At 36.7% G+C, this 27,935-nt stretch overlaps 1 protein-coding gene across 1 annotated transcript in view; it reads right to left on the reverse strand.

The window, feature by feature from the left end:
* cacna1db (calcium channel, voltage-dependent, L type, alpha 1D subunit, b) overlaps positions 1-27,935 on the reverse strand; it is a 127,965-nt gene that overhangs the window by 65,823 nt on the left and 34,207 nt on the right. Inside the window, exons 4-9 of the mRNA XM_062999201.1 lie at positions 23,685-23,824; positions 18,678-18,817; positions 15,985-16,137; positions 14,143-14,339; positions 5,951-6,054; positions 3,150-3,319 (exon numbers count right to left, since the gene is read on the reverse strand). Coding sequence (XP_062855271.1) covers positions 3,150-3,319; positions 5,951-6,054; positions 14,143-14,339; positions 15,985-16,137; positions 18,678-18,817; positions 23,685-23,824 — 904 coding nt within the window. The remainder of the gene's footprint in view (positions 1-3,149; positions 3,320-5,950; positions 6,055-14,142; positions 14,340-15,984; positions 16,138-18,677; positions 18,818-23,684; positions 23,825-27,935) is intronic.

Consider the following 27,935-nt stretch of genomic DNA (forward strand, 5'->3'; position numbering starts at 1 on the left):
TTTTCCTCATCCTGTCACTCGCCTAAAAGACAAACTACATGATTGGAACAAGATTCTGCTTCATCAGGCATAATATACAGACCCAGTTTCCAAAACAAAACTAAACGTTTTGTAAAATGCAAAAAAGGAAAAGAATCTGTGATTTATTAATGGTCCTACACAAAGAGAAAGCCATACATCCATTTGAGTTCTTTTGGCTCAAGCTAATCTCAGGTGGTCCAAAAGAGTGGAAATGTATGCTTTGGTCAGATGAATCTATGGTTGAGCTTGTTTTCGTGAAAAACAGACATCAAGAATTAACAAATCAGCCGCTCAGGTGGCACAGCGGTAAAATACGCTAGCACACCAGAGCTGGGATTTCTAATACATCGTATCGAATCTCAGATCTGCCATCCGGCTGGGCTGTACGGCTATATGAACAATGTTTGGCTGTTGTTCATCCAGGGAGGGAGCCGGACAGGGACCTCATAACTGGTGCAATTACAACCTCTACTGGCTAATTGATGGCGTCTGCACAGAGTAGAGGAATAATGCTGATCAGGGTGTGGCTCTCTGTGCACAAGGCTGATCTGCATATAAACTCGCCTCGTGCAGGTGAAAAGATGCAGTCGGTACTGCACATTTGTCAGAGGGGGCGTGTGTCAGTTTTCACTCCACAATCTGGGCGGAGGTCAGCACCAGTAGAGATGGAGCATAACGCAATTGGGTTAAAATTGAACGCGCTAAAAATTTAGAGAAAAAGGGAGAAAATGCATAAAAAAAGAATTAACAAATCACAGAATCTTCTTTTTATTGTTTAAAAAAATGTCCCAACTTTTCTAGAAATGGGGTTTGTACACTTGTTGTAGCCATTCATAATAAACTAAGCAGGATGAGATTTGCATAATCAATTATTACCAAGGTCTACAAAAGAATAGCTTTTATATTTGTGCACTGACAGTAAAACTATACATTTAAATTAGCTTTATTCAGATGGCCAAGGTTACTGATTAGCTAGATGGTCTAATGTTTGTCCTTCCTGTAGCATTTTGGTGAGGCTTTAAATGCAGTGTGTCTACTTAGTTGGATTGACAGATGAATTACTTCTAAGAAACAGCAAGTGTAGTATATGTGTGTGCCAAGTGTGTCAAAGTAGACAAGATCAGTGGAATGAACGATACATGAAAATAAGTAGCATGAATGAAAAATAAAGAAAACAGATTATAAGAGGACAGTTTGGGAATGTAATGTCAGGCTGGGTGGAAACAGAGGACTGAATGGAGAGGAAGCGGATTAAGGGTATTAAAACAGTGAGATAAAGCATGGGTCTTCTATTTGAAGATTACAGCTTAAGGTTAAATACACTAACAAAACCACTAACAAAACCACAAAACTTTTATAAAACAGTGAATAACAAACAACTATTTTATTTCAGAAGTGACTTCAGTTCAATAAACAAAACAGCTTGCTTATAAGTAAATCCAGACAAGAACTAAGCTTTTTTCTAAAGAATTACACTAACTAATACAAAATAACAGCCTAGACTAGCACATCTGTTTTAATTACAAAAATATTTTTATTTAAGCTTCTTCTAAGCTATTACCTTGATGTATTTAATGTAGATATTTACGTTTGTTTTTAATTTTTAAATAATTTTTAAAATAATTTATTTACAATAATTACGATACACATAAAACACAAAAGTATAAATGAAGAAATAAATATATTTGTGGGTGTTTTTTATGCTTAATCATAAAAACAACTTGATTTGAAATTAAGATTGTGTGGTGAAATTCTACTAAAACTTCTTTTTGAATTTTGCATTAAATCACTGAACACGTACTGTATAAATGGAGTAATCAAGATCATAAGGAGCAAAATGTACTGCAAGAACCGGTACAACAACACCAAGGTACAACAAGGTACCTATAGAATAATTCAGCAATGGTATGGGTATAGGACAGTCGAACCTAGAAATGTGTAAAAAAAAAACCTGTCCCTTATGTCTAAAACAAAAAAGGATCAATATATTAGCAATATTAACACATGGCATTTCTTGCAGTTACCCTGTCACCAAAACTACTGCATGGTGAACATTCATCAGATTAGTACACACTTTTAAAAGTGATCACACATACATGCAATCTCTTTTTTAGGAAAAAAAAACTGGAAAACTACATGTTATTTAAATAATATTTTTAGGAAATTACACAGTTGGTGCTAAATGAATGTATTTGCTTAAAGGGCACCATGAATTCTGCAACCCCAAGTACATCTGTTTAGTCATAAGAATGCAAGGGGTGGTTATATGTTAGGTAAGCTTAATAATTTATAGCACTCGAGTTAAAGATGGCTAATAAAACTTGTTAATGCTGTTGTGGTAAAATAACTCAACTGCACACTAATATTTAACAAAAATTTAACCTTTGATTGAAGTAAATTATAAATAAAAAACTGCTTGAATTAAAAAAAAAACCCAGACATGTCACAAATTTAGGACCCCTAAAAAATCTTGTAAGCAAAATGTAACTAAAACATTATTTTAAGTTTACTTAACGGTTGAAATAAACTGCATCCATAATGACTGACTAAAAGATGTGTATTTTACCAACACACACAATCACACATACACAGTGAGGATAGTCGGAGAGGCTAAACTTTCTCCAAGAGTTTTGGTTAGAGATTATTAAAAGATGGAGCATTTTGGTGTTAACAAGTCTCCAAATCTACCACCTGATGCCATTTCCATGGTAACACAGTGTTTAAATACATACCAGCCAAAAGAAAAAATACAGATAGATGAAAGAATAATTATATAAAAAAATGCCCAATCTCCTCTGTTAAATATTTTGAAGTATCTGTGATAATCTGGGGCTGTTTTTCCTAAAGGCTCTAAAAAATATATTATGATAGATTTATCATGTAATCAATCCTTCATTATGATGTAATCATAATTAAAATCTGCCTGTCTCGGCCAAACAGCTAAAACTGGTTCAGGGTGAAATCCTATAAGAGGACAGTTATACAAAATGTACATCCATTAGTTCATTGACCACAGAACCATGCCTTGCCATAGCCATTTTACTCTACCGACCCAAATCCCACTGAAAAGCTATGTGAATAAGCTGAGGCCACAAGAAAAAATCCATGATACTAAAGTATGCACTCACGGTTGCGTTTGCCCTCCTGGTCTCCATCCTCCTCATTCTCTGGCTCAATGTCCTCGGCCTGTGTTATCCAGTCCAGGTAGCCTTTCAGATCTTCTTCCAGCTGCTGCTTTTCCCTCAGCTTCTGAAAATCGCCACGTGCTTTTGCTTTCTCGCGTTCCTTAGAGAACTCTCTACACAAACACACACACAAACATACACACAGATCCAAATCACTACACACATTAAGTTGTAAATGTACTTAAATTTATTTGAACAAAAACAATACAAAGACAAGATGTTTAAAGGTGTAGCTAATCAGCTTTTGTTTTTGGAAATATATGCTTAATATGAAACTGGTACCTCTAACATGTTCCAAAAAGGTTGAGACAATGTTAAATGTTAAATATAATGTTAAATATAACATCATAATGCTATTATGCTTGGGTTAAAAAGCATTCTTTTAAATAATATGTGTTAGCAGTGAATAATCAAACCATTTCAAAACATTCCTCAACAAGGATTTTTAGATATTTTATCACCTACAGGGCATAATTGTAATGGGTATGGATTACCCTATCATGCCTACCTGCCATTAATGGCCTGCAGCAGGGCATGGAGGCGCAGATGACTGCCAGTGCTGGGTCCCTTAAGTTGAAGTCTCTGTGCTTCATTAATTAAGTGTAAAATCATATTTTTATTTGATATAATTTGATATATATATATATATATATATATATAAAAAAAATTTTTTGCATTTCATTATTAGTTGCATCTCATTTTAGTTACAGCATTGTTCTGCCTTGGTTAAGAATCCTGAAATTAAGTTTATACTTTTCAGCCTTGCAAGTGCTTCATCTGGAGCCTCTGTTGCAAGATGTGACCCACCTTGTAACAAAAGAATCCAGCCAGTAGATTAACTCGATGGCGCATAACCAAAGTCAGCTATTTTCTACTTTAACAGGCCTTTATCTCTTTGTTCTTAAAGAAGGACAAAATCCCACTTAAGTGCTTGTCCTATCGCCCAAATATTTTTCTAAATGCAGGCATAAAAATATTGACTAAGGTCCTGGCAAGATGCCTTGAATCTGTACTTTTTAAAACAATTTATCCAGATCAAATAGATTTTATTACAGGCTGACTCTCTTACTTTAATGTTAGAAGGACAATGAACATTATCAACTTTAGTTCAGACTTCTGTCCACCTGAAGTTCTGCTCTTACTAGAGCTGAGTAGGCCTTTGATGGGGTCAATCTATTTTACATGCTGCATAAATTCAGATTTGGTGATTTGGCTTTAAACATCTCCACAGGCCTCTGCGCACACCTATGAACTACACTGTTATTATTTGTCTTTAATCCATAGTACTAGACAGGGCTGCCCTTTTTGCAATAATAATGGTGCCTTTGGCTATTGATATTCATAATCATGGAGTGAAGCATAAAATCTCTCTCTATGCTGATGACCTGGTATTCTTTGTTTCCTCATTCAGTATTCATTATTTCCTTATCTGGCTATAATTTAAAATTTGGTAGAAGTGAGCGCCCTCCCATCAACATCTCAGAGTCTGACATACCTTCTTGTACGTGACAATTCCAACTAGCTTAATTCCCCAAAGTACTTTGAGACTATTTTAAATCTTTTTAATAAAAATTTAATGAAATTTTAATTTCCTGCTGAAAAGTATTTCCATGTGGTCCTCTCTCCTATTGTTTGTGGTAGAAGTAAACTTGGTTAAAATGAATAATTTATTCACATTTCTAAAGTCTCTTTCAGTGTGTTCCAGTCTTTTTTCAAACCTTAGACTAATTCATCTCCAGTGTTATTTGAAAGAATTTTTAGGTCTTTAAAATCCTTAAAAAGTATTGGTGGACTTAAATTTCTCCTTTGCTACTGAGCTGCTAATACCCCTACTGTAAGGGCCACGACGGCCTTAGTGACTGGGTTCCTGCATGGGTGGCCATAAAACTTGACTTATGCCGATCTACTTGGATCACAACTGGGACACCTTTTTATAATTCTTTTCTGAGCTTGACTTCCTTGACGTTCCTAAATGAAATGCTTTTATTTATCTTTCTTTATTAGTCTATTTTCTATGACTATTTCTTTTCAATAATATGTCACTTGTTTTTGTGTTTTCCTTATTGATATCACTATTTATTAGTATTGTTATTTCTCTCTCTAATATACTGTAATGCACATTACATTCACTGATGTATGTACTTTTAATGGCTGTTATTTTGCATCATTCTGTCTTGCTTTATGGGTTGGGAAAGATGTGAGGGTGGGTCATGGATTATTAATTAGGTTTGTGATATTAATATTTTATTTTATAGGTTGTTAAATGTCAAACATTCATCTCCTTCAATGTTAATTTGTGCTACTCTATAAATAAAGAATACATTAATTAACTGGTATCTTCAATCCCCTGAGCATTATTACAAAAATGTGGAAAGGTGAAAGAAAAGGTGTTGAAATATTAACAGTAATGTTCATAAGGTAAAACACTCTGCCATGATTTTGTACTACTCATAAAATAACATTAATAATGTCCAGAGAATGTAGAATTCACTAATTTTTCTTTTTATAAGCAAATAATTTGTCTAGACAGAAAAAGGTGAAAATGACCAATGCATTTGTTAGGTGCTTGCAAGTAATCCATGGCATCTGGAACCAAAATGTACATACATATTGGTTCATGTACAATATGTATGTACATGTATATATGTTTCATTCAATATCCTATTGTTTTTCCATATTTATAAGCTCAATACCCCTAAGACACAAATCAAGGAAATGTTCTGACATTAAAAAAAGCTTCTCACCCACTAAGAACACCTAAAACAAGGTTGAGGACGAAGAAAGAACCGAAGATGACCAGACTGACAAAGTAAACCCATGGCAGCTCAAACCCCATTGCATCATTCATCTGTGGAAACACACACACACACACACACACACACACACAATTACTTGAACTGAAAGTCACATTAAAATTGAACTAGAATTTTTTAATGGCTCAGCCACAAGCCAGAGAATAAATATAGACATGTAGCTTAATCTTAAAAAAAGAAATGGTAGTGGACTTTAAGAGGCTGATGTTCACTCTCTGCAGACATTAAAGTGCATTGAAGTACGCTTTGATAACAGCCTTGAAAGGTCTTTCAATACAGGGTATAAATATAAGACCCAAACCCAGAATGAGAAAAAGATTAAGTCTTTTCCCCCAGTCTGAAGCCTAAAATAATGTATTGTTCCTGTCTAATGTGTTTAATATAGGATATATGAAGTACAAAGTTACACAACACAAAATACATTACACACCGGGTGAGTTCCCAAAAAACTATAGAATGCTGCATTGTATGCCAGCAGGAGACTGGACCAGATCAAGCGACCCAGTATCACAGCTTCAGAGAAACGCAGGTGTGCCAACAAAGAAGCTGGCAAGAGTGAAAGGGAGAACCGAAATATATACACTATATTGCCAAAAGTATTCACTCACCCATCCAAATCATTGAATTCAGATGTTCCAATCACTTCCATGGCCACAGGTGTATAAAAATGGGTTTCCATGGCCGAACATCTGCATCCAAGCCTTACAACACCAAGTGCAATGCAAAGCGTCAGATGCAGTGGTGTAAAGCACACCGCCACTGGACTCTAGAGCAGTGGAGACATGTTCTCTGGAGTGACGAATCACGCTTCTCCGTCTGACAATCCGATGGATGAGTCTGGGTTTGGCGGTTGCCAGGAGAACGGTACTTGTCTGACTGCATTGTGCCAAGTGTAAAGTTTGGTGGAGGGGGGATTATGGTGTGGGGTGGTTTTTCAGGAGTTGGGCTCGGCCCCTTAGTTCCAGTGAAAGGAACTCTTAATGCTTCAGCATACCAAGAGATTTTGGACAATTTCATGCTCGCAACTTTGTGGGACCAGTTTGGGGATGGCCCTTTCACATGACTAATATGACTGTGCACCAGTGCTCAAAGCAAGGTCCATAAAGACATGGATGAGCGAGTTTGGTGTGGAAGAACTTGAGTGGCCTGCACAGGTCACAAGCCAGGCCTTCTCGTCCAACATCAGTGTCTGACCTCACAAACGCGCTTCAGGAAGAATGGTCAAAAATTCCCATGAACACACTCCTAAACCTTGTGGAAAGCCTTCCCAGAAGAGTTAAAGCTGTTATAGCTGCAAAGGGTGGGCCGACATTATATTAAACCCTATGGATTAAGAATGGGATGTAACTTAAGTTCATATGCGTGTGAAGGCAGACGAGCGAATACTTTTGGCAATAAAGTGTATATATATGTATATATACAGCTAGCAAAACTTATAGCTGAAGCAAATTAATAGTCACAAGGTGCAGGTGGACTGATTGACTGTCAAACAAGAGAAACTGACACATCAATCATGTGCGACTCCGTGCCCCCTCTGCCAGCCAACATGGCAATGCAGAAGCACACAACTCCAAACTCATTTAGCAGCTGCCACAATACACTTTACTCCTTTGTATGTGTTACACTAAATGGTTTTAGAGCCTCATACAAAAACTGTAAACAGTAATAGGAAATATTACAAAGAATGTAGTATTAAAAAAGAACATATGGAAACATAAAAAATTTAATGAGCATTTCATTCATAATAAAAATGTTATGAATAAAGAATAAAGCAGTGGAAAAACATGAAAATAATATGATAGTAAAATTTTATTAATGACATTTAATGATTATCTATATTTATTTTTCAGTCTCTTAATTAAGGTAGAAACAGAAAATACAGAAAATATGTACAAAACCACAATTTTCAAAACAAATGATTCAACTGGATAAATTCAGTATTTAGTGTGACTTCTATTGGCACTAAACATATCTTCAGCTTTTTTGGATAGGACTGTCTTTCATTTCTTTCTCCATCAAGGTGAACCCAAACTACCTCTATAATATTCAGGTCTATAGTTTAGTCCATGACTGTCAGTGTTTTATCAGCTGTTTTAATGTTGATTTTACTGCATTAACCCTATGCTTGAGATATTATTATGCTTAAAAATAAAACAATTACCATTCAGACGCCTTCCAGCAAGAATGCCATGATAAATTCAAATCTGTCTGTATTGTCAGCATTTATTATCCCATCAATTCAGACAATATCGCCAACAGCACTGGCAGACATGCAGCACCAAATCAAGACAGACCCTACACCATGTTTCATGTTGAAGGCTACAAGCACTCATACATTTTTTACATCTCTCTCCAACTTTTCTTTTCACATAATGTCAATGACTAAACTCACAAATTTCAAACCAGAATTTATCACTCCATAATACTCTTTTCCACTGATCTTTATTCCATAAGCTTTAGCATATATGCACCCTGTTCCTCTTCCGTAAAATAGGTTTCTTGGCTGTGACTTTTCCAAAAAGGCCATTCCTGATCATGCTTCTGCAGAAGACTGCAGAACGGTCAACATGGCCTGATTAAGCTGCCAGATGCTGAGCCAGGTGTTTTCAAGACTTCTTTCGGTCTCTCAAAAAAGAAACTCATCATATTTTGAAAGTTTTCTTGGCCTTCCAGTCTTTTCTCATCCTTGACCTCTCCTGATTCGTCAATTTTTTATAATAGACTGAATACAACATCTTGTGTACCCAGTTTGATTGCTGATTTCCCGTTGAGATTGGCCTTGTAAATTATCGTGATTCACTGATGATCATTGGCATTTTAAATTAATTTATGTGATTAAAAGTTGGTCATATTAGCAAGCTTCTAATGAATTAAACTCATACAACATGTGTACGTTATGCTCAAGCAAGTCTTCCAGTTCTGAAAACACCGTGTGGTGCAACTTGGACACATCTTCAGTGATGAACCCAGGGTCATAGGGTGTTTCGCATCTTAGATCATCAGACACCCTCACCTGGGCGACTCAGTTGGGGTTGTTCAGCCCCCGACTTGTGTCCAAGCAGCAAGCTACACCATGGATCACCCCTTTTAATCCACAGCCACCGTGATGCCTTTTCAGCTGCATCAGTGTTGTTTTTGGTGGCTTTCCTCTCCTGCAAACCTCTAATCCCAAGGAGGCTGAGCATCCGATGCAGAGACTGCCCTGCAAAGCCCCTGCAGCCGACTTCAATGGGCTCACAGCGGCTCTTCCACCCATTCGTTTAACAGTCCTCTGTGAGCTCCAGATATTTTGCCTTCTTTGGAAAAATATGTGATTAAAAGTTGGTCATATTAGCAAGCTTCCAGTGGATTAAACTCATACAACATGTGTACATAATGCTCAAGCATGTCTTGCACAAACCTGGTGTAACAGATTTATTCACAGCAGTCATTTTTGACTTGAACTAGTAGGACAAACGTGTTAGCAATGACATTAATTAGGGTTCCATTCCATTTTGGTTTAAGGCAGACAGGTTCCTGCTATTGCTTTGCTATTGCGGAGGTCACACTATATACTCACCACTTTAGATTATAGAAGCTGTTTTTTCTGATTTTTTTTTTTGTGTTTTTAATTCTGCATTCAAATTTCCTGTATTTACTGGTTGTATTCTAATAAATAGACTGAGAAGTAATTATATACAGTGGGGCCAAAAAGTATTTAGTCAGCCACTGATTGTGCAAGTTCTCCTACTTAGAAAGATGAGAGAGGTCTGTAATTGTCATCATAGGTACACTTCAACTATGAGAGACAAAATGAGGGAAAAAAATCCAGGAAATCACATTGTAGGATTTTTAAAGAATTTATTTGTAAATTATGGTGGAAAATAAGTATTTGGTCAATAACAAACAAGCAATTTCTGGCTCTCACAGACCTGCAACTTCTTCTTTAAGAAGCTCTTCTGTCCTCCACTCATTACCTGTATTAATGGCACCGGTTTGACATTGTTATCTGTATAAAAGACACCTGTCCACAGCCTCAAACAGTCAACCATGGCCAAGACCAAAGAGCTGTCGAAGGACACCAGGAAGAAAATTGTAGACCTGCACCAGGCTGGGAAGAGTGAATCTACAATAGGCAAGCAGGTTGGTGTGAATAAATCAACTGTGGGAGCAATTGTAAGAAAATGGAAGACATACAAGACCATTGATAATCTCCCTCGATCCCGTGGGGTCAAAATGATCATGAGAACGGTGAGCAAAATATCCCAGAACTACACGGAGGGACCTGATGAATGACCTGCAGAGAGCTGGGGCCAAAGTAACAAGGCTACCATCAGTAACACACTACGCCGAGAGGGACTCAAATCCTGCAGTGCCAGGCGTGTCCCCCTGCTTAAGCCAGTACATGTCCAGGCCCATCTGAAGTTTGCCAGAGAGCTTATGGATGATCCAGAAGAGGATTGGGAGAATATCATGTGGTCAGATGAAACCAAAATGGAACTTTTTGGTAAAAACTCAACTCGTCGTGTTTGGAGGAAGAAGAATGCTGAGTAAACACCATACCTACTGTGAAGCATGGGGGTGGAAACATCATGCTTTGGGGCTGTTTTTCTGCAAAGAGGACAGTACGACTGATCCGTGTTAAGGGAAGAATGAACGGGGCCATGTATCGTGAGATTTTAAGCCAAAACCTCCTTCCATCAGTGAGAGCATTGAAGATGGAACGTGGCTGGGTCTTCCAGCATGACAATGATCCCAAACACACCGCTCGGGCAACGAAGGAGTGGCTCCGTAAAAAGCATTTCAAGGTCCTGGAGTGGCCTAGCCAGTCTCAAGACCTCAACCCCAGAGAAAATTTGTGGAGTCCGTGTTGCCCAGCGACAGCCCCAAAACATCACTGCTCTAGAGGAGATCTGCATGGAGGAATGGGCCAAAATACCAGCTACAGTGTGTGCAAACCTGGTGAAGACTTACAGGAAACGTTTGACCTCTGTCATTGCCAACAAAGGTTATGTTACAAAGTATTGAGTTGAACTTTTGTTATTGACCAAATGCTTATTTTCCACCATCATTTACAAATAAATTCTTTAAAAATCCTACAATGTGATTTCCTGGATTTTTTTTCTCATTTTGTCTCTCACAGTTGAAGTGTACCTATGATGAAAACTACAGACCTCTCTCATCTTTCTAAGTAGGAGAACTTGCACAATCAGTGGCTGACTAAATACTTTTTGGCCCCACTGTATGGTCATTATACCATTGTAAAACAACAAATCTAATGGTGGCCTAAGACTTTTGCACAGTATGTATGTGGCTGGGCAAAACTGACTGACATCTTAGCTGTGCAGATTAGTGAAGATTACATGGTAAATACAGTAATCATAATGTTCTTCTCTTTGATATAATTATGATAAAATTTGTTTTATTTATGCTAGGCTACGTGGGAGGTATTATAACGTGTTAACAGGTTTTGTGCTGGGAAAGATCTGTAAAAAGACGCTAATAATAACTCAGAAAATAGGTCGGTTTTATCATGCATATATTTTGGAAATGACTATCAATCAGTGATGCTGAAAGTATTCAAAACAATGTTTTAAAATCCACAGCGAGAAAGAAGCAGGAAGGAAAAAAGAGGAAGAGGTAGTAGAGGTAAAAAACATGACAGAAAGAGACAGATGGTCTGCTAATTGTCAATTGCATCTTTTCACCTGCATTCTCTCTTCTAGTGTTTCTTTTTACCCGTTTGGGTGGCCAAAGCCTTTTTTCCAGCACTATATCAGACTCATACATTCAGTCACTTTCACAGGCTCATTTGCATGTGGAGCATTTACCATGGTAACAGATGAAAGAAGGAGGGGGAGGGAGCAAGAGAAAAGCAAGAGAAGAGCAAACGGTGGAAGTGACAATTGATATTTGCACTTGCATTGTCCTTAATTCATGCAATATAAAAAGAGGTGAATAGTCACTTTGGATAGGTTGATTTTTCTGCTGTCTCAGTTGTCACATGGCTACTAAAAATCGTATTCACTGTTCAAATACATAGTAAGCAGTACAGTTACTAGTCCAAGGAATTAAAAGCAATGTACATCAGTATTCAAACTGTAAGTATATTTTGATGTTTCATTGCTATTCACTTAGTTTACAGTGAGAAACCATACCAGAGTTTAACTTCTGATCTTTTTGACATTGTGTACAAACACCAGTGAAAAGGAAAAGTTATCATAAAATATCTTTTATACAATACTGCTTTCCCACCCATAACCTCTCATTAAAGTAAACAAAGAATTCATTCTAACCTAAACAAAGAACATTCCTGTCAACTGATACCATTTTGCTTGTATTCATTAAAATTTTGTATGCTTAAAAGTGACACAATGCACCCTAAAATATGTAAAACTCTAACCATGAGCTTGTTGGACATCATTCTAAAACTATGCTCATTAATATGAAGTTGGTTTGTGTATATTTGCATCCATTCAGCCAAAAGCGCATTGGTAAAGTTAGGCAATAATTTTGGCTGAAAGGGCCTGGCATTACGATCAACGTTGCAGTGTTTAATAGGGTGAACTTGTAGTCAGGGCTCTATGTGTAGGTCAGCACACTATTGGAGTATTTGTAACTAAAACTGCTTGTGTGTAGCATTTTTGCACAGATTTTTTTATTTTTAAAGCTGAACAGAAACAGGTTTTTTCACAGTGTCTGACTGACAAGATAATCATGGTCATTAGTGGTTGCTATAGATGCACTAAAAAAAGGTAATCCTATAGCTAATTAGTCATTACTCACACCATGGAGCTGCTATGTTATAGTAGGCAGTTAAAGAACAGTGAATCTTATTTTAAATTAGAATCATGAAACATGCTGCTTTTACACCTTACTGCAGAGAAGGTTTTAATAAGATCCTGTATTCATCAGTGTATGTTTTTTAATTAGCTTAATGCAGAAAGCAGCAATCTGTAATATCTAACTATAATTAAAACGCTCGAATGCACCTTGACATACTATACTGAACATATGGTGCATTGTTTTTCTGGAAGATTTTTCCTTAGTTGGTGATTTTATAATGATGGAGGAGTGCCATGTCTTCTGTTGGCTTGAGCTGTGGTAACTGCGTAGGCAAAACCTAAGAATGTAATCATGTTAATACTCTTTATATATTTAGAAACCTGTTATGCCCTGTGGATATGAGCAAAGCTGTCCTGGAAGTTGTCCATTACCAGCAAGATAAAAATGTTCTATTAGATTAATCAGATGATCAATAAGAATATTTGCATTGTTTTGCAGTGACCTTTACATTAGGATAAGTGGACTCTCAGTTTACATGCACACCTATTACTATGACAATGAGCATTACGTAAGTACAGTCAAAGAAAGACAAGCAGCAGTATGTTATCTGAGTTTTTAGTTTACAGTTGGTGTTTTTTAATTACCTTAAATTATGGTGAACTCAGCAAAATGTACTTCAAATTCACTTATAAAAGAACGGTTGAGGGGAAGATGTAATGTCCAGCAACCTGATACAGCCAGATACAGATCCAAGGCACTGATACAGTTGTTTATATGGCTATTATTAATATATTTACCCATATTAATATATTTACCCTACGTTTAACTGAACAGAAATGGCATTCAGAATTACCTCAATCGGACTAGTGTAATCAGATTTAGGTATATGGATGTATTCTACAACTGAGCTATTAGTAAGATTATTAATAGATTATCAGGGTGCATGTAAACATGGCTACTTACACATTCACTTTCACTTTCATTCATTTTATTATTATTACTATTATTATTATTATTATTATTATTATTATTATCGTTGTTGTTACTGTTAATTAAAGATTAGTAGTTGTAAAATATTGGTTTTACATTCAGTAACCACCTTTGCTATAACAAGGTAGTTGTGGGACAAGGCATCATTCATACAATTCATACAAAGGACTATTAAAATCTAGTTAAAGTGTTTTTTATAAAACAATACATTACTAAAAAGATTGCTGCTGCTGTTGTTACACAGACTACCCTAAATTCCAAGCACAACGTTTTTGACCCTGAAGCTGAAGACCAACTAACATTTGACAAAAATGCTCCATTAATAAAAAATATTTTGTTATGATTTATAGTAAGCTGAATTTTTTTACCCAGTACAGCACATCAGTCCATCCCTCCATGGTGATACACTGGAACACTGTCAGCATAGCAAACATGAAGTTGTCAAAGTTGGTGATGCCATTGTTGGGCCCATGCCAGCCATCTCTACATGAAGAGCCATTTACTGAACAGTGCCGGCCATGACCTGACAGTGCACAAGGAGCAGGTTCTTCCTCTGCTAACGTACCTAAAAAGAGGGAAAACTAATGAGAAGTTTAACAGTATGGCATTGTCTCATATGGCCAGGCGTGGTCTTGCAACATGAGTAGATATACTGGGAAAAGCCTTTGCAAAAGCACAAAAAAGGCTATGCACTCAAGTTTAACAAAAACCCATCCTTGGAGCACTTGGGTGGTGCAGAAGTACAATACACTATCCCACCACTGCTGAGAGTTTAAGTCTGACTGGTGCTACCTACCTGGCCGAGGGCTCAATAAACACAATTGCCAGGGTCTGAGAATGACATGGTCAGATAATAATTCTTCACTGAAACAGTGACTCCTTCTGTCTAGTCAAGGTCCGGCATTGTTATCCTCTACATATGATAGGGGGCTTGCTGTGAGTATTCACTTTACAAGCCTCAGTAAATGCCAATCTGTTGCCAGCATAGTGAAAGTGCAAGCTTACTGCTTGATGCTTTGATGCAAAAGTTAATCCTTTGCAAAGAGTAATACTGTATATATTTTCACTGTAGAAAATGTGTTTGCTGGCATTTCAGAACCTTAATAATTCCAGACCAGTAGATTTAAATGATTTAGTTTCACATCTGTATTTGAATCTTTTGAGACTTTCTAGTCTGCTTCACATTGTCAGACATTTGATTTAAGTAACGTTTACATGTAACGGGTCTGGCAGTAATCATGTTTAGGTGGAGCTGGCAAAATTAAACCCAACTGTTAAATGACTGTGGTTAAATTGTTATTTTTTTTCCTTTCATAAAAAAATTATTATTTAAAATAAAAAAAGCTTTTGTGTTTGACTGAGTTATCTTTATTTAATTTTAAAGGTAGTTTAATTGATTAAGAAATTGGGAGGGTGCAAATACTTTTTACAGCATTGTGTACAGTATATATGACAGTAAAGGCACTCTTCTTTAATACAACCCAATTCTTTCTGCTTGTTCAAACGTGTATTCGCTGTAAGGCATAATGTCATGGCCTGCAAGACTACAATATTTCATAACAGCTTAGATAAATCAGTGTGCATTATTAAGTTACTACACTTTTTGTACTACACCAGTTATTAAGGTACTACACTTTTTGTATTACACCAGTTATTAAGGTACTACAATTTTGTATTACACCAAACTCTAGATCTATGAGTAATATTAAAGTCAGCTCTTTTATAACTTATTAACATTAATTTCAGCACAAAAATATTCAATAGTCAATGCAGAAAAAATCTTTCACAGGACTAGACATAAAATTCCAGAGAATACACATCTGGAGAATTGGAATTAAATGTGGACGTGCAAAAAGTGTTATTAGTGCAGGAACCACCACAGCTTGTAACTTATGAGCCAGTCCAATGGTAGTAATAAGTAACAAGACAAAACTGAAACTAAACTAAGACTGCATGTAAAAACCTTACACTACTATGCTAAATAGTATGCAAATGTGTGCACTATAAATGGTACAATTACATACTATGTAGTATAGTTTGTGGTTTAGGTTTAATTAAATAATCACTCATGCTGTTTTATTGGAATAACTATGGTTTTTAGAATATAAAACACCAGATAAATGGCAGTTAAGTGTCAAATTATGTGTTGCAAGTGTGGAAAACACATTACATGTGGAAGAGACAAACATCACACACACAAGAACACTTACTTGTGCCATCCATGTAGCAGCTGGCATGCATCTTCCCGATAAAAAGTTCCAGGCCAATAATCGCATAGATGATAATAACAAAGAGAACAAGTAGAGCAATGTGCAGCAGAGGAACCATGGCTTTAATAATAGAGTTCAACACAACCTGTAAACCTGCAACCACATCAAAACATACAAAATGCATTAATTACATATCTGCATCATCAAAAAACAGCACTTGTAGTTATTTGGTAAGTTTTTTTTTAGTTGCTGCCAATTATTTCCACCACCAATACCAAGCACGCTTTTAAACAGATAAAGTAAAAGCTTAACATCTGCCTCCCCTAAAAGCTGCTCATCACTCATTAGAACACCAAAGCATTCAGTTCAACTCTAAAAGTTTGTGAAGCTTTGACTTGAAAATGTGCAATGAATATAGAGTATATTGTCACAATATTTTACAGTTTAGCATTCCACCTTATTTAAAACACCTGACTTAGATTGTCAGCTCAGTAACAAGGGCTTATTCTGGTATTCTAAAAAAAAAGAGAAAAAACATACTTTGTAAAGCCGTGGCCCAGCAGGAACCCAGTTTGACACAGCTGATTAAATTACACAGATAAAAGTTTGATGTAAATGTCAATGCACAATTTACAAATACCACTGCCTTTCCTTATAAAATTATTTTGACATCAAAAGTTCACTTACGCAGATAAAAAACATGTATGTTGTGTTGGCCTTGATATTTGTATTATTTTGTTTTCTGACATGTCCTTTTAATTCATTTTTAGTAATTATGAAGATTGACTAGAGCTGCTGGACTTTTAAGCCAAAGGAATAAGCAATGCCTAAGCAATGTCACAATAGCTGTATTATGTATATATGGGGGGAAAAAAGTTGACAGCTTTATTTGATTATAATCACTAACAAACAATTATGAGGCCATGCTACAAAGTTAAATGACATTGACTTTTAAATCCTGTTTTAAATATTGTTGTATTTATAGTTTCATCCTGGCAAATTTTAAAAAACCCACAATAAACTTAAATATATACACATCATTAAAAGTCACAAAACAACAAATGCAAAAATCATGAAAATTATTTTAGAGACAGCTGTGACAGGCTCTCAGGCAGCAATAAAAGCAGCAATAATGTTTAATTCTCCCGGCAGTGCTATTGACCGACATGATTGGCTATGTCTAATAAGAGAGGGCATGACTAAGGCTCCACGATGGATTGGTATCTTGTCTGGGGTGTGTTTTTGCAATGCGCCCAGTAATTCCAGGAAATACTAAATATGACAAATGATCAGATCATGATTTACAATATGATCTAATATTATGATGACTAATGCTATAGATATTTATCTTGAGGTTTTTTAGCTTCCCATTTTGAAGTGTGACTATTTACAATGAGTGACAGATGATTTACAAGCGCTAAAAAAGGAAAACCTTAACATTATGCAGTGCTGAAAACTACAGAGAGCATAAGCTTAGCGTGACTAATCTCTTCTAGCTTTCTTTATATGTTTTGTTTATATATACTAATAAACTACTGGTGCAGCACTGTTTAATAATATATGAAACACAGATTAGATGAGATGCCAACCATACCCTACATTCATTAATTCACTGTTTTACAATCGTTTTATTCTGGTCAGGGTTGTGGTGGGTCTAATTCATTGGGTGCAAGGCAGGAAACAGTCCATCATAGACCAGTTCATCACAGGGCATAAACACACACACTCTCTCCCACACACACACACACACACACACACATACTAAGAGTAACGTTTAGTATTTGCAGTTGGCCTGACTGTTTGTGTTGGACTTGTAGGAGGAAACTGGAGCACCCAGGGAAAGCCCACGCAGACACAGGGAGAACATGCAAACTCCACACAAAAAGACCCCGGCCTTTACATTATATGAATATTTCTGGTGCCACACCCTCTGTTTTTTACCTCTTCCTCCCGATTTTTAGCACGTCCAATTTTAACCCAATTGCATTATGCTTCCTCTCTACTGGTGCTGACCCCTGCCCCGATTGAGGAGAGCGAACTGACACAAGCTCCCTCCAACACATGCGCAGTAGTCGACTGCATCTTTTCACCTGCACGGGGTGAGTTCATAAGCGGATTAGCCTTGTGCACGGAGAGCCACACCCTGATCAGCATTATTCCTCTACTCTGTGCAGACGCCATCAATCAGCCAGCAGAGGTCGTAATTGCATCAGTTATGAGGTCCCTATCCGGCTCCCTCCCTGGATGAACAACAGCCAAACGTTGTTCATATAGCCACCCAGCCCAGCTGGATGGTAGAGCTGAGATTTGATACGATATATTCGAAATCTCAGCTCAGGTGTGCTAGTGTATTTTACCGATGCGCCACCTGAATGGCCTTGTTTTGTATATAAATTGCTGCTAAAAGAATAAAACACTGCAATGGCTGCCACAGCAGTGTTCTGTCCAGTAATTAAATTATTTTCAGTTGTGAGAAAACAATGCAAAGAAGATCATTACACTTATTTAGGTTATTTCACATACAGATGCTGTAAAGAGTGTTCCTATATATAAACGATACAATAACTGACATTACAGTCAGCCATCTAAAGCATGCATAAATTTGCTGTCACATTTTACAACCAAAAAAAAAACATAGTGTGAACACCACAGATGAGTGTGAACAGTATGGAGGTATAGTGGTGTTGACTCACTGGGTACTCCTGAGACAAGGCGAAGGGGTCTGAGCACCCGAAAAGCTCGCAGAGCTTTGACATCAAACCCGCCTGGCTTCCCTCCTGATTGACCTGAATCGCCCTCTTTGGTCATCAGCTCCAGGACCACGCTGAACAGTCTGCATATCCACAAAAATCAATACATAGGTTTTATCAAACAAGCTAACAGACCAGAACAAAATTTTTGAATGTGTGGTGCTTGTTGGCTCAAAGTCTGTAGATTACACCAATATTTGTACATGAGCATATGTTTGGGACCTGAGGTTTTGTTTTGTTTGTTTTGTGAACTTATTGATCACTACAACCCAGCACGTTCAATTCGTTCACAAGATGCAGAATAACTTATAGTTCCTAGAATGAAAAAGATCACGGCTGGTGGCAGAAGCTCCACAACTTATGTTGTTGTTATAATTAGGGGTGCCGGAGTCTAAAGCTCTTAACAATTTCACATTGTAAATACATCCTCTGTTGTTTTACCCCAAGGTGGTTCTGATGGAAACCTGTTTACCCTCTCGAGGTTAAAGACTGCAAGTTGAGACTGCAGTGCCAACAATGCTGCTCCTACTAGATGGGATGGGTACATGGTGTGTTTGCACCAAAATGTCCAGAACTTACAACGGACTTTATCACAGACTGGACTGAACAATAAAGAACTCCAATTATTTTTTGCTAGTTATAACTTTAAGTTCAATTAAATTTTGTGATTGTATGATTTGTGTAAATTTGTGCTATTTATTTAAAGTATCCTCCAAGGCAGGTCCCTGCTGAGCCTGGTTCCTCTCAAGGTTTCTTCCTTTAATTTTAAGGGAGTTTTTCCTTGCCACTGTCACCCTCGGCTTGCTCAATAGGGGTTTTTTTGTCTGTTGGTCCTGGATTCTCTAAAGTTGCTTTAAGACAATGTCCATTGTAAAAAGCACTATATAAATAAATTTGACTTGTTTGAAGCCATTTTTACCAATATCTGGTTTATCTAAAAACAACGAATCTGTGTTTCAAGTGAACTCACTCTGTGTACATCCATCCACTCAAGAGGCTGGTAAATGCTGTAGAGAATTACTGTTGGCTGACTGCATTATGTTAATTTCTTTTTTCTCACTGGTAGAAAAAAATATGTGATCCGAGGAGAAGTCACTTTCAGTGATTTATTGATTTTAAATAGGCAAGTAAAGCCTGTTGAGGAATAAATGTTTTTCCATGTTGCAACTATGTTTGCTCATTTAACCTTCAGAAGCACTGCTGGAAATCCTATCTTAAAACCATGAACTTTATCACCCTGACCCAACCAACTGCATATATAATAACCTTCACTCATCCAGAACAGACTTTTTACAGTCACCAGATCTGATTCCAACGCAGTACTTTGGGATCTGGTAGGATGAGAAATTCAGCTGACCCTAATGTTGAAGAAATGTTTCCAAAACTACATACCACAAGGAAATACCCATGTTTAATTATGGTGTTCCTAATGAAGTGTATTTTAGTGGTCATAACAGCAAACAGCAGAACATGCGGCAGAACATGATGCTTGATATAAGATATGCTTAGCTTTTATGAAGAAAAAAAATAAAATAAAAATATAGACTTAAATAAGTGGGTGGTATCACTATGACAACCTGATATCATGAAGTTCAAGAAGCAAAATTATGCAGATACAGACTGCATAGATTAGGCTCTGCATAAGAAAATAAAATTGAATTAATTAATTACCTAGAGCAGTGGTTCTCAAACTGTGGTATGCGTACCACTGGTGGTACGTGAAGCAGCACGAGGTGGTACGCCAGATAATCTCGGAAAAGTAATTACATGCACCGAAAAAAAAAATTTATAATAATAAATAAAAAAAATAACAAAATGTGTAAATTACTAATAAAATTCTTATAATTCTGTTTTAATAAAATCAGTTTAATTAAAACAAATCGTATTCAAACTAATGTGTTATTTAAAACATTCGGGGCTACGCAGACACCGTACTTCATTACGTCTATACTTCACGTTCGCGGTTTCCATCTGGAAATTTCCGAAACGTTATCAGTAAAGTTATCAGTAGATCTCTCGCTTTTATCAGATCAGATCTGCGTTTGAAGCTCACTGATCTCGTTCCTGGCTGCTCCGCTAAAAAGACGCATCCCACTCACTCACATGCCGATTCTATTGAACGGATCTTTGAAATGAACGAAAGGAGCCGAATCTTTTATTTCTGCACAATTCTTATCGGCTGTAATCCACCCATTCAGCTTCCATCAGTAAAGGGGAATTAATCGTAAATCGTAATAAAGGCTGTGTATTGTCGATATTCAAATCCGAAACACTTTCAGTATTGCGGAGAGCGAGACACACACACAGAGAGAGAGAGAGAGAGAGAGAGAGAGAGAGCGAGAGAGAGCTGGTAGTATAATTACAAATAATTGAGAAATAAACTATAAACTTGTTTAATTCTGTTAAATCTGATTATTTCAATGTGCTTATGTTTTAAAGCAGAAACAAACACAGTCACATCTCTGTACAAGAGAGGATTTTTCTGAAACTTAATGAAATGCAACCACAGTCTGCCTCTTCCCTATAGTGTTTTTGCCTTTTGAAATTAATCTTTCTCATTTAAGTGATGTTTGAATTAGCCCTACATTTAATGCAAATTTGATGTTAATATCGAGGGTGTCTTACCTAGTTTACCTAGTAGCGTGAAGAGTCACTTTTTGAACGGCTCTTTGAAAGGAACCGAGCCAAAAGATCCAGCTCCCGTCAAGAAGCCATAATTCCCATCACTAATATATACTGTATATATATATATATATATATATATATATATATATATATATATATATATATATATATACAGTATATATATACACACACACACACACACACACCTAATTAATGTGAGCCTTATGTGGTTCTGTGATGAGAAACATAGGTGGTACCTGGAAGTTTCGGTTTGATAATGGGTGGTACTCGGTCTAAAAAGTTTGAGAACCACTGACCTAGAGTAATACACCCAGTCTGTCAAATGATATATACTGTATGTATTACAGGATCATATAGGCAAATTAATGTGCCAAGTAATTAATGTAAGTCTGACTCCATTCATACATGAACACAGGGGACAAGGTATAAATGCAACCTGGCCAGAGTGTCCAATTATCACGGGCATCACACACTTTCATGTTTCATATTATTTCCACACCAAAGGTAATCTTTGGAGTAACCAGCATGTTCAGTAACATAAAGAAAATCAACAAAGACAAGTGAAGAAGATGCAGGTAAGGATAAAAGCCTGGTCTCGATGACCTTGGTGCTATACTGCACCCACTCAACCCACTAATCCATTATGCCACCATACATAAAGGTAATGACAATATGAAATTAAATATACTAGATGGCATGTCCTGGTGCAACAGACCTTGTATTTGTATTTTTAGCTTGTATTTAATACCTTGTATTTAAGTTTTATATGATGTCATATGTCTGTCACAAAATCTTACACTGTGTGTTTTATTGACATATTGGCAAGTTTAAAAGTCACATGTTATACACAATTTGTTTATCTATCCCTCCCAATTACATGCTTATAAATGGTGCTTTTCATGTTAACGATTTTAGTATTAGATATTTGTATTATTGATATTTGTTTGTGACCTGCTCTCATTGTAATATTTTTAATACTGATATTTAAACATTGTATATAAAATAATAGACAATGGTAAAAAATTGAACCACTGTCAAAATCAAACAAATCTGTATGCTTGGGTGGCACAGTTGTCTAATACACTAACCATCCACTGCAAAGAGCTTAAGCGCCTAAGTTCAAATGTCAGTGGTGCTAATGACCAGGCCAAGAATCAAGCATGCCTGGGGATAAAATGGTCATCAGGGTTTCTCCTGACCGCTGCAAAATGCGACCTCTGCTGTCTGGTTGAGGCACTGTCACAAGTAGTGGGATTTACACAGGTCATAGGTTGTGATATTTATATATACCATATGGTGTAAAGAAACTCCAATGGAGTGCACGGAGCCCTGACTTCAACCCCATTATAGATCTTCGGGATGGATTTGAATGTCGATTAAGAACTAGACCCTCTTATCCTACATCAGTGCCTGATCTTCTAAATTCCTCTTTTAACTGAACAGGCACAAAAATCAACATACACACCTCAAAAACATGCAGTCAGGTTAATTGAAGACACTGAATTACCCTATAGGTGAATGTGTGTGTGTGTGTGTTTGTGTGTGTCTGCCCTGCGATGGACTGGTGCCGCGTCCAGGGTGTTACTGTGTGCCCTGCGTCCATTGAAAAGCTGGTATAGGCTCCAGCAGCTCCTAATTTGATAAGCAGTTAAGAAAGTGAGGGATGTTTAATAATTTTCTGTTTCTAAGAACTCCTAAAATCTTCACATTTACCATGATAATTTTTAATCTTACAATTGTTCCAATCAAATGCAACCAAATGCAATTTACATTTTAATGTTCTTCATTTGCAGCATTAATATTGAACATTTAATGTAATTGTGTGTACATTTTTAGATATACCCATTTTAATACTTTTTTCAAGTACATCTTTATTTAGCTTATACTGTAAATACATGCCTTTTGTTCATATTAAGAAGCACATAGTCAAATAATAGACATTCTTTACACAAATTCAAAATGATTTGAATTTATATGAATTTTCATGCAGATGAAAATTGGCCAGTAGTAAATTACTGCTAATTGATACAGTTACATCATTGGTTTATTCACAGAATGAACAAAATGTATTGATGACATCAGCATAGTCCATTTGACTTATAAATATGTCAAATATTCCTATAAAAACAAAACATATTTAAAGATAATGTTTGATTGCCCGTCCATCTTAAACCAATCAATGAGACCCAACACTGAAGTCTTATGTATAATCATTCTTTCTGGCCATGTTAAAGTAACAATTCTTAAAGTCAACCACAGTTCCACATTGTGTGAGAGTGAGAATTCAAGTATAGATGTACTTACCCAACAATGACAATAACAAAATCCAGCATGTTCCATCCATTTCTAACATAGGAGTTTTGGTGCATTACTAGTCCATAGGCTATGATCTTCAGAAAGGTTTCAACAGTAAAAATGATCAGGAAGGCATATTCTACTGTCTCCTGTTAATGACAAAAGCAAAAAGGGGATTAAAATAATGAATAATATACAAATTAGAACTAGAAGTTGTAATCTCATGCATAAGTGTAGTTTTAATAGCTTAATAGATTAACTGTCAGCTGCACATTAAAGCAGTAAATCGTTCATAGTACTGCAGAGGCCACTGAAGTACATTGAACCCACTGTCATGTTTATGCAACCAATTTGATAAGACTGCATTATAATGCTGAATGAATATCATGGACATAAAGAGGTAAGCAATTATATGATCAGCAATTATATAGAGTAGTGAAATATTAAGACCTCTCTAAAATTTTGCATGCCTTACTGTGTTGTGGACTTGATTTTTTTGACTTGAAAATTGCTATTTTTTACCCTCTGCTGAGGCACATGTAGCACATCAAGTTGTGGTCAGGTGCATCCTGTTTGCTTTAATTATCCTTGTGTCTAACACAAAGCGCTCAAGTGGAGCACACAACCCCTGGGACCCAGTGTTTGAATTCCTAGCATTGCTATCGACCAGTTGGACGCCTACATACAGACAAGAATGGCTATGGATCATGTACCGCAATGGACTGGCGTCCTGCCCGAGGTGTGGTAGTGCATTGTGCCCACTGATTTTAGACTCACCATGACCCTAACCAGGATTAAGTGGTGGTAGAACACTAAAATGAAATATGACTAGAACTCAACTGGACTTCTCCTGCTGCAATCTGAATTGATTGGAAATAGTTTGGAACAGACCAGAATTGGGTCTTTAAGTGCCCATCATTTACACTGTATTGTTAAAGTTAAAAGTGTGCTTGGAACACCAAATCTCAATCATTAAGAGGAGTAAATGTGCTGATAAGGCTATAATAGCAGGAGATTATATAAAGATTAAATAAATCTAATTTCCTAGGAAGTGGAGACAAGCATAAACAAAAACAGTTTTTTTTTTTTTTTGCTTCTAGCTTTCCATGTATATAAGTAACTATATTCTGATATATTTTGGTAAAGCTTTACATTTAATTACATTAATTCATTACCTTGCATTAATGCTCATTATATTCTACAGTACAGAAACAGTACAGGTCATTAACCACAAATGTATTTTTTCTTAGTTAAACGAAAGCCAGCTTTAAGTCTAAACTACATCATGACAGAAAAGCAACTCCTCTCCGTTGTGTAATTGCCATGGTTGCCTGGGCAACCTGTGGTGTTCTGGTCATGGTAATAATCAACACAGAGAAGCTTGTGCGTTTATTTATCTGAGCTAAACCCGATTTATCTTCAGGAGCTTTAAAAGGGTTTGGTTCACTTACTGACAGCTGCCTCTGCTACCTGCAAAAACACTATATGTTTTCAGACTGCTTGCTTTTTTGCACATTTTAAAGTGTTGTGGTGTTGGATTTGATTTTGAATGATTTGAGTTTGTCAATCCACAATTATTCACATATGATGCCAAAATACATTCAAGCACACTTAATTAAAATGTACTAAGACATTTTGCTGTGGCACCCCAAACTGTGGCCAGCTGCATCATCGTTTTATCCTTTAGATTGGTCAGAACTCAATTGGAGTCCACCTGTTGCAATCTGAACTGACTGGATACTGCATGGACACACCTGGGTATAAAAAACCACACAATTTCCACTGCATTGTCAGGACAAAAAAAACAAAATCTATTGATCTTTAAATCTCCAGTGTAAAAATTTGGCAGAGCACAGATCAGGGCAAAGATATAAAACAATATCTTAAGCTTTGAGTGTTCCCAGGACCCCAGTAGATGAACAATCATTTCTGCAGCACTTCATTTCTGCAGCACTTTATGGCAGAGTGGCATAACTAAAAACACTTTTAAATAAAGCAGTTGTAGCTTAAGTGGTTATGGTACTGGACTAATAATCTGAAGGTTGCTGGCTCAAACCCCACCAATGCCTGGTTGCCACTGTTGGACCCTTGAGCAAGGCCCTTAACCCTCAATTGCTTAGACTGTATACTGTAAGTCGCTTTGGATAAAGGTGTCTGCTAAATGCTAAAAATGTAAATGTAAATAAAAGAGAAACAGCAGTGAAGTTTAAACAACATGTAAAGGACAAACAACAAAGAAAATGCAAAATAAGGACAAAGATTTTAATAAAACTGAACTTGTTGTGCATACAATGTATGCAATTTCTAAAAGCATCTCTACAGTGAAACATGGTGGTGGCAGCATCATGCTATAGAGGGGCTTCTCAGTGGCAGGGACAGGGAGACTGGCAGATGAATGCACAAAAAAACTGGAAACCCTTGAAAAAAATCACCTCAAAAGAGCAGTCCAGACTTAGACCCTATCAAACATCTGTGGAGAGACCTAAAGTTTACAGATGCTCGTTATCTAATCTGATGGAGCTTGAGAGGATCTGCCATTAAATAAACAGCACATACAATAATCTCCACAAATTTCTGCATATACACAAATTTACTGGTGTACAGTAGATCCACCCTTATGATCTGGATGGCAGAGCTGATATTTGATAAGATGTATTCAAAATCCCAGCTCTGGTGCCCTAGCGTGTGTTTTTACTGCTGCGCCACCTGGGCGGCTATCCACAGATTTTTAAAATTAGGTATTGTTGTTAATCTTTTATTGTGCCTCATTTGTACTGTACATTAAACTTTATCAAAGGAATTTATGTCTAAAGTCATACTACAAATAAAGGGTCTGGTCTTTAATTTGTTTTTGTCTTTTTTGTCCATGTTCTTTGCATGATGAATACATACAGTGCTGTACCGTACAGTACAAAGACGCATGTAGTGTTTTGAGGACAGTTGCTTTTCCACCACCTGCATTAAATCAAGTATGAGTAAACACAATCTCATTTTACTAAAGTATTACTACTACATTAAAGCATGAGAAAGTCCAGATAGTGTTCTTGAGCACAATTGCTTCTTTTTTCAAAAGACAGGGAGCGTACAACTATATTTAGGAGCACAGGCAATTAAACTGCAATTAGAATAGTGCATTTCTGGTTTTAGTAACAATCTTAAATACCACACTCCAGTGTACAGCTCAACATGTGTTTCAAGAGTAAAGTGCAGGAAAATAGAACTAGCTTTTGATTTAAAACTACAGTATGATTGTGTGTGTGTGTGTGTGTGTGTGTGTGGTTAGTACCATCCTAATGATGCTGGCAGAATCATGCTACGTCATGCATCATGTAGCAGATAGAAGGCAGATAGACTCGTAGGACTTTAGGGAGGGATAAATGCAGCCAAATTCAGCAACATTCCTAAAGGAAACCTTCTCCAGAGCTCATTCAAAATCAGACTGAGGCAAAAGTTTAACTTTTACCATGACAATGAACCAAAGCATAAAGCCAAAAAATGACTGGAGTGGTTTCGGGGCAAGTGTCTGAACATTCTTGAGTGGTTCAGCTAAAGCCCAGACCTAAACTTAATCAAACATCCATGGAGAGACTTTTAAGATAGCAGTTCACCTACACTTGCCATCAAATTTGTTGGAGCTTAAGAGGATCGGCCATAAAAATTGGATAAACTGCCCGAATGTAGATTTACAAGGCTGTACAATTGTATAAAAGAGTTTTTGAATTTTAATCAATTTTCTAAAACTCTTAAAATATGTAATTCACAATACAATCAAACTTGTACAAAAATGTGCAGAAAGTCATATAGGGTGTAAATACTTTCTGAAAATGAAAAAAACATTGTGATTACATAAAGGCAGAAAATAAAAGTTGTAAGATAGAGGTAGAAGCTGAGCTGCACTTCTTAACTAAATGTATTAACTGAGTGTTTCCCAAAAGCCCTGTTGAGTTTTTGAAACTACGAAGAAGGTTTAAGTAGTTGCATTTATCGTTTTTGTGCACGCACACTTCGAGTTAAGACGTTCTTAGTGAGTTGCGAATGGGTCAGACTACTCTTAATTTACAAATGAGTTTAAGTACTATGTTTGTTATGAAGGGTTTTAGGAAACACTCTTGTTCTTATGTAATGTTCTTAAGTACAAGGTTACGAAGTACTTAGCATTACGAATGTTTTGGGAAATCCCCCCCCCCCCCCCCTTTGGTATAAATACTTTAAAACATTTCAAAAAACTAATCCCCAGTACTGCTCCATTACCAACCCTGA

Source organism: Trichomycterus rosablanca, chromosome 7 (assembly GCF_030014385.1).
Source record: "Trichomycterus rosablanca isolate fTriRos1 chromosome 7, fTriRos1.hap1, whole genome shotgun sequence".
NCBI lineage: Eukaryota > Metazoa > Chordata > Actinopteri > Siluriformes > Trichomycteridae > Trichomycterus > Trichomycterus rosablanca.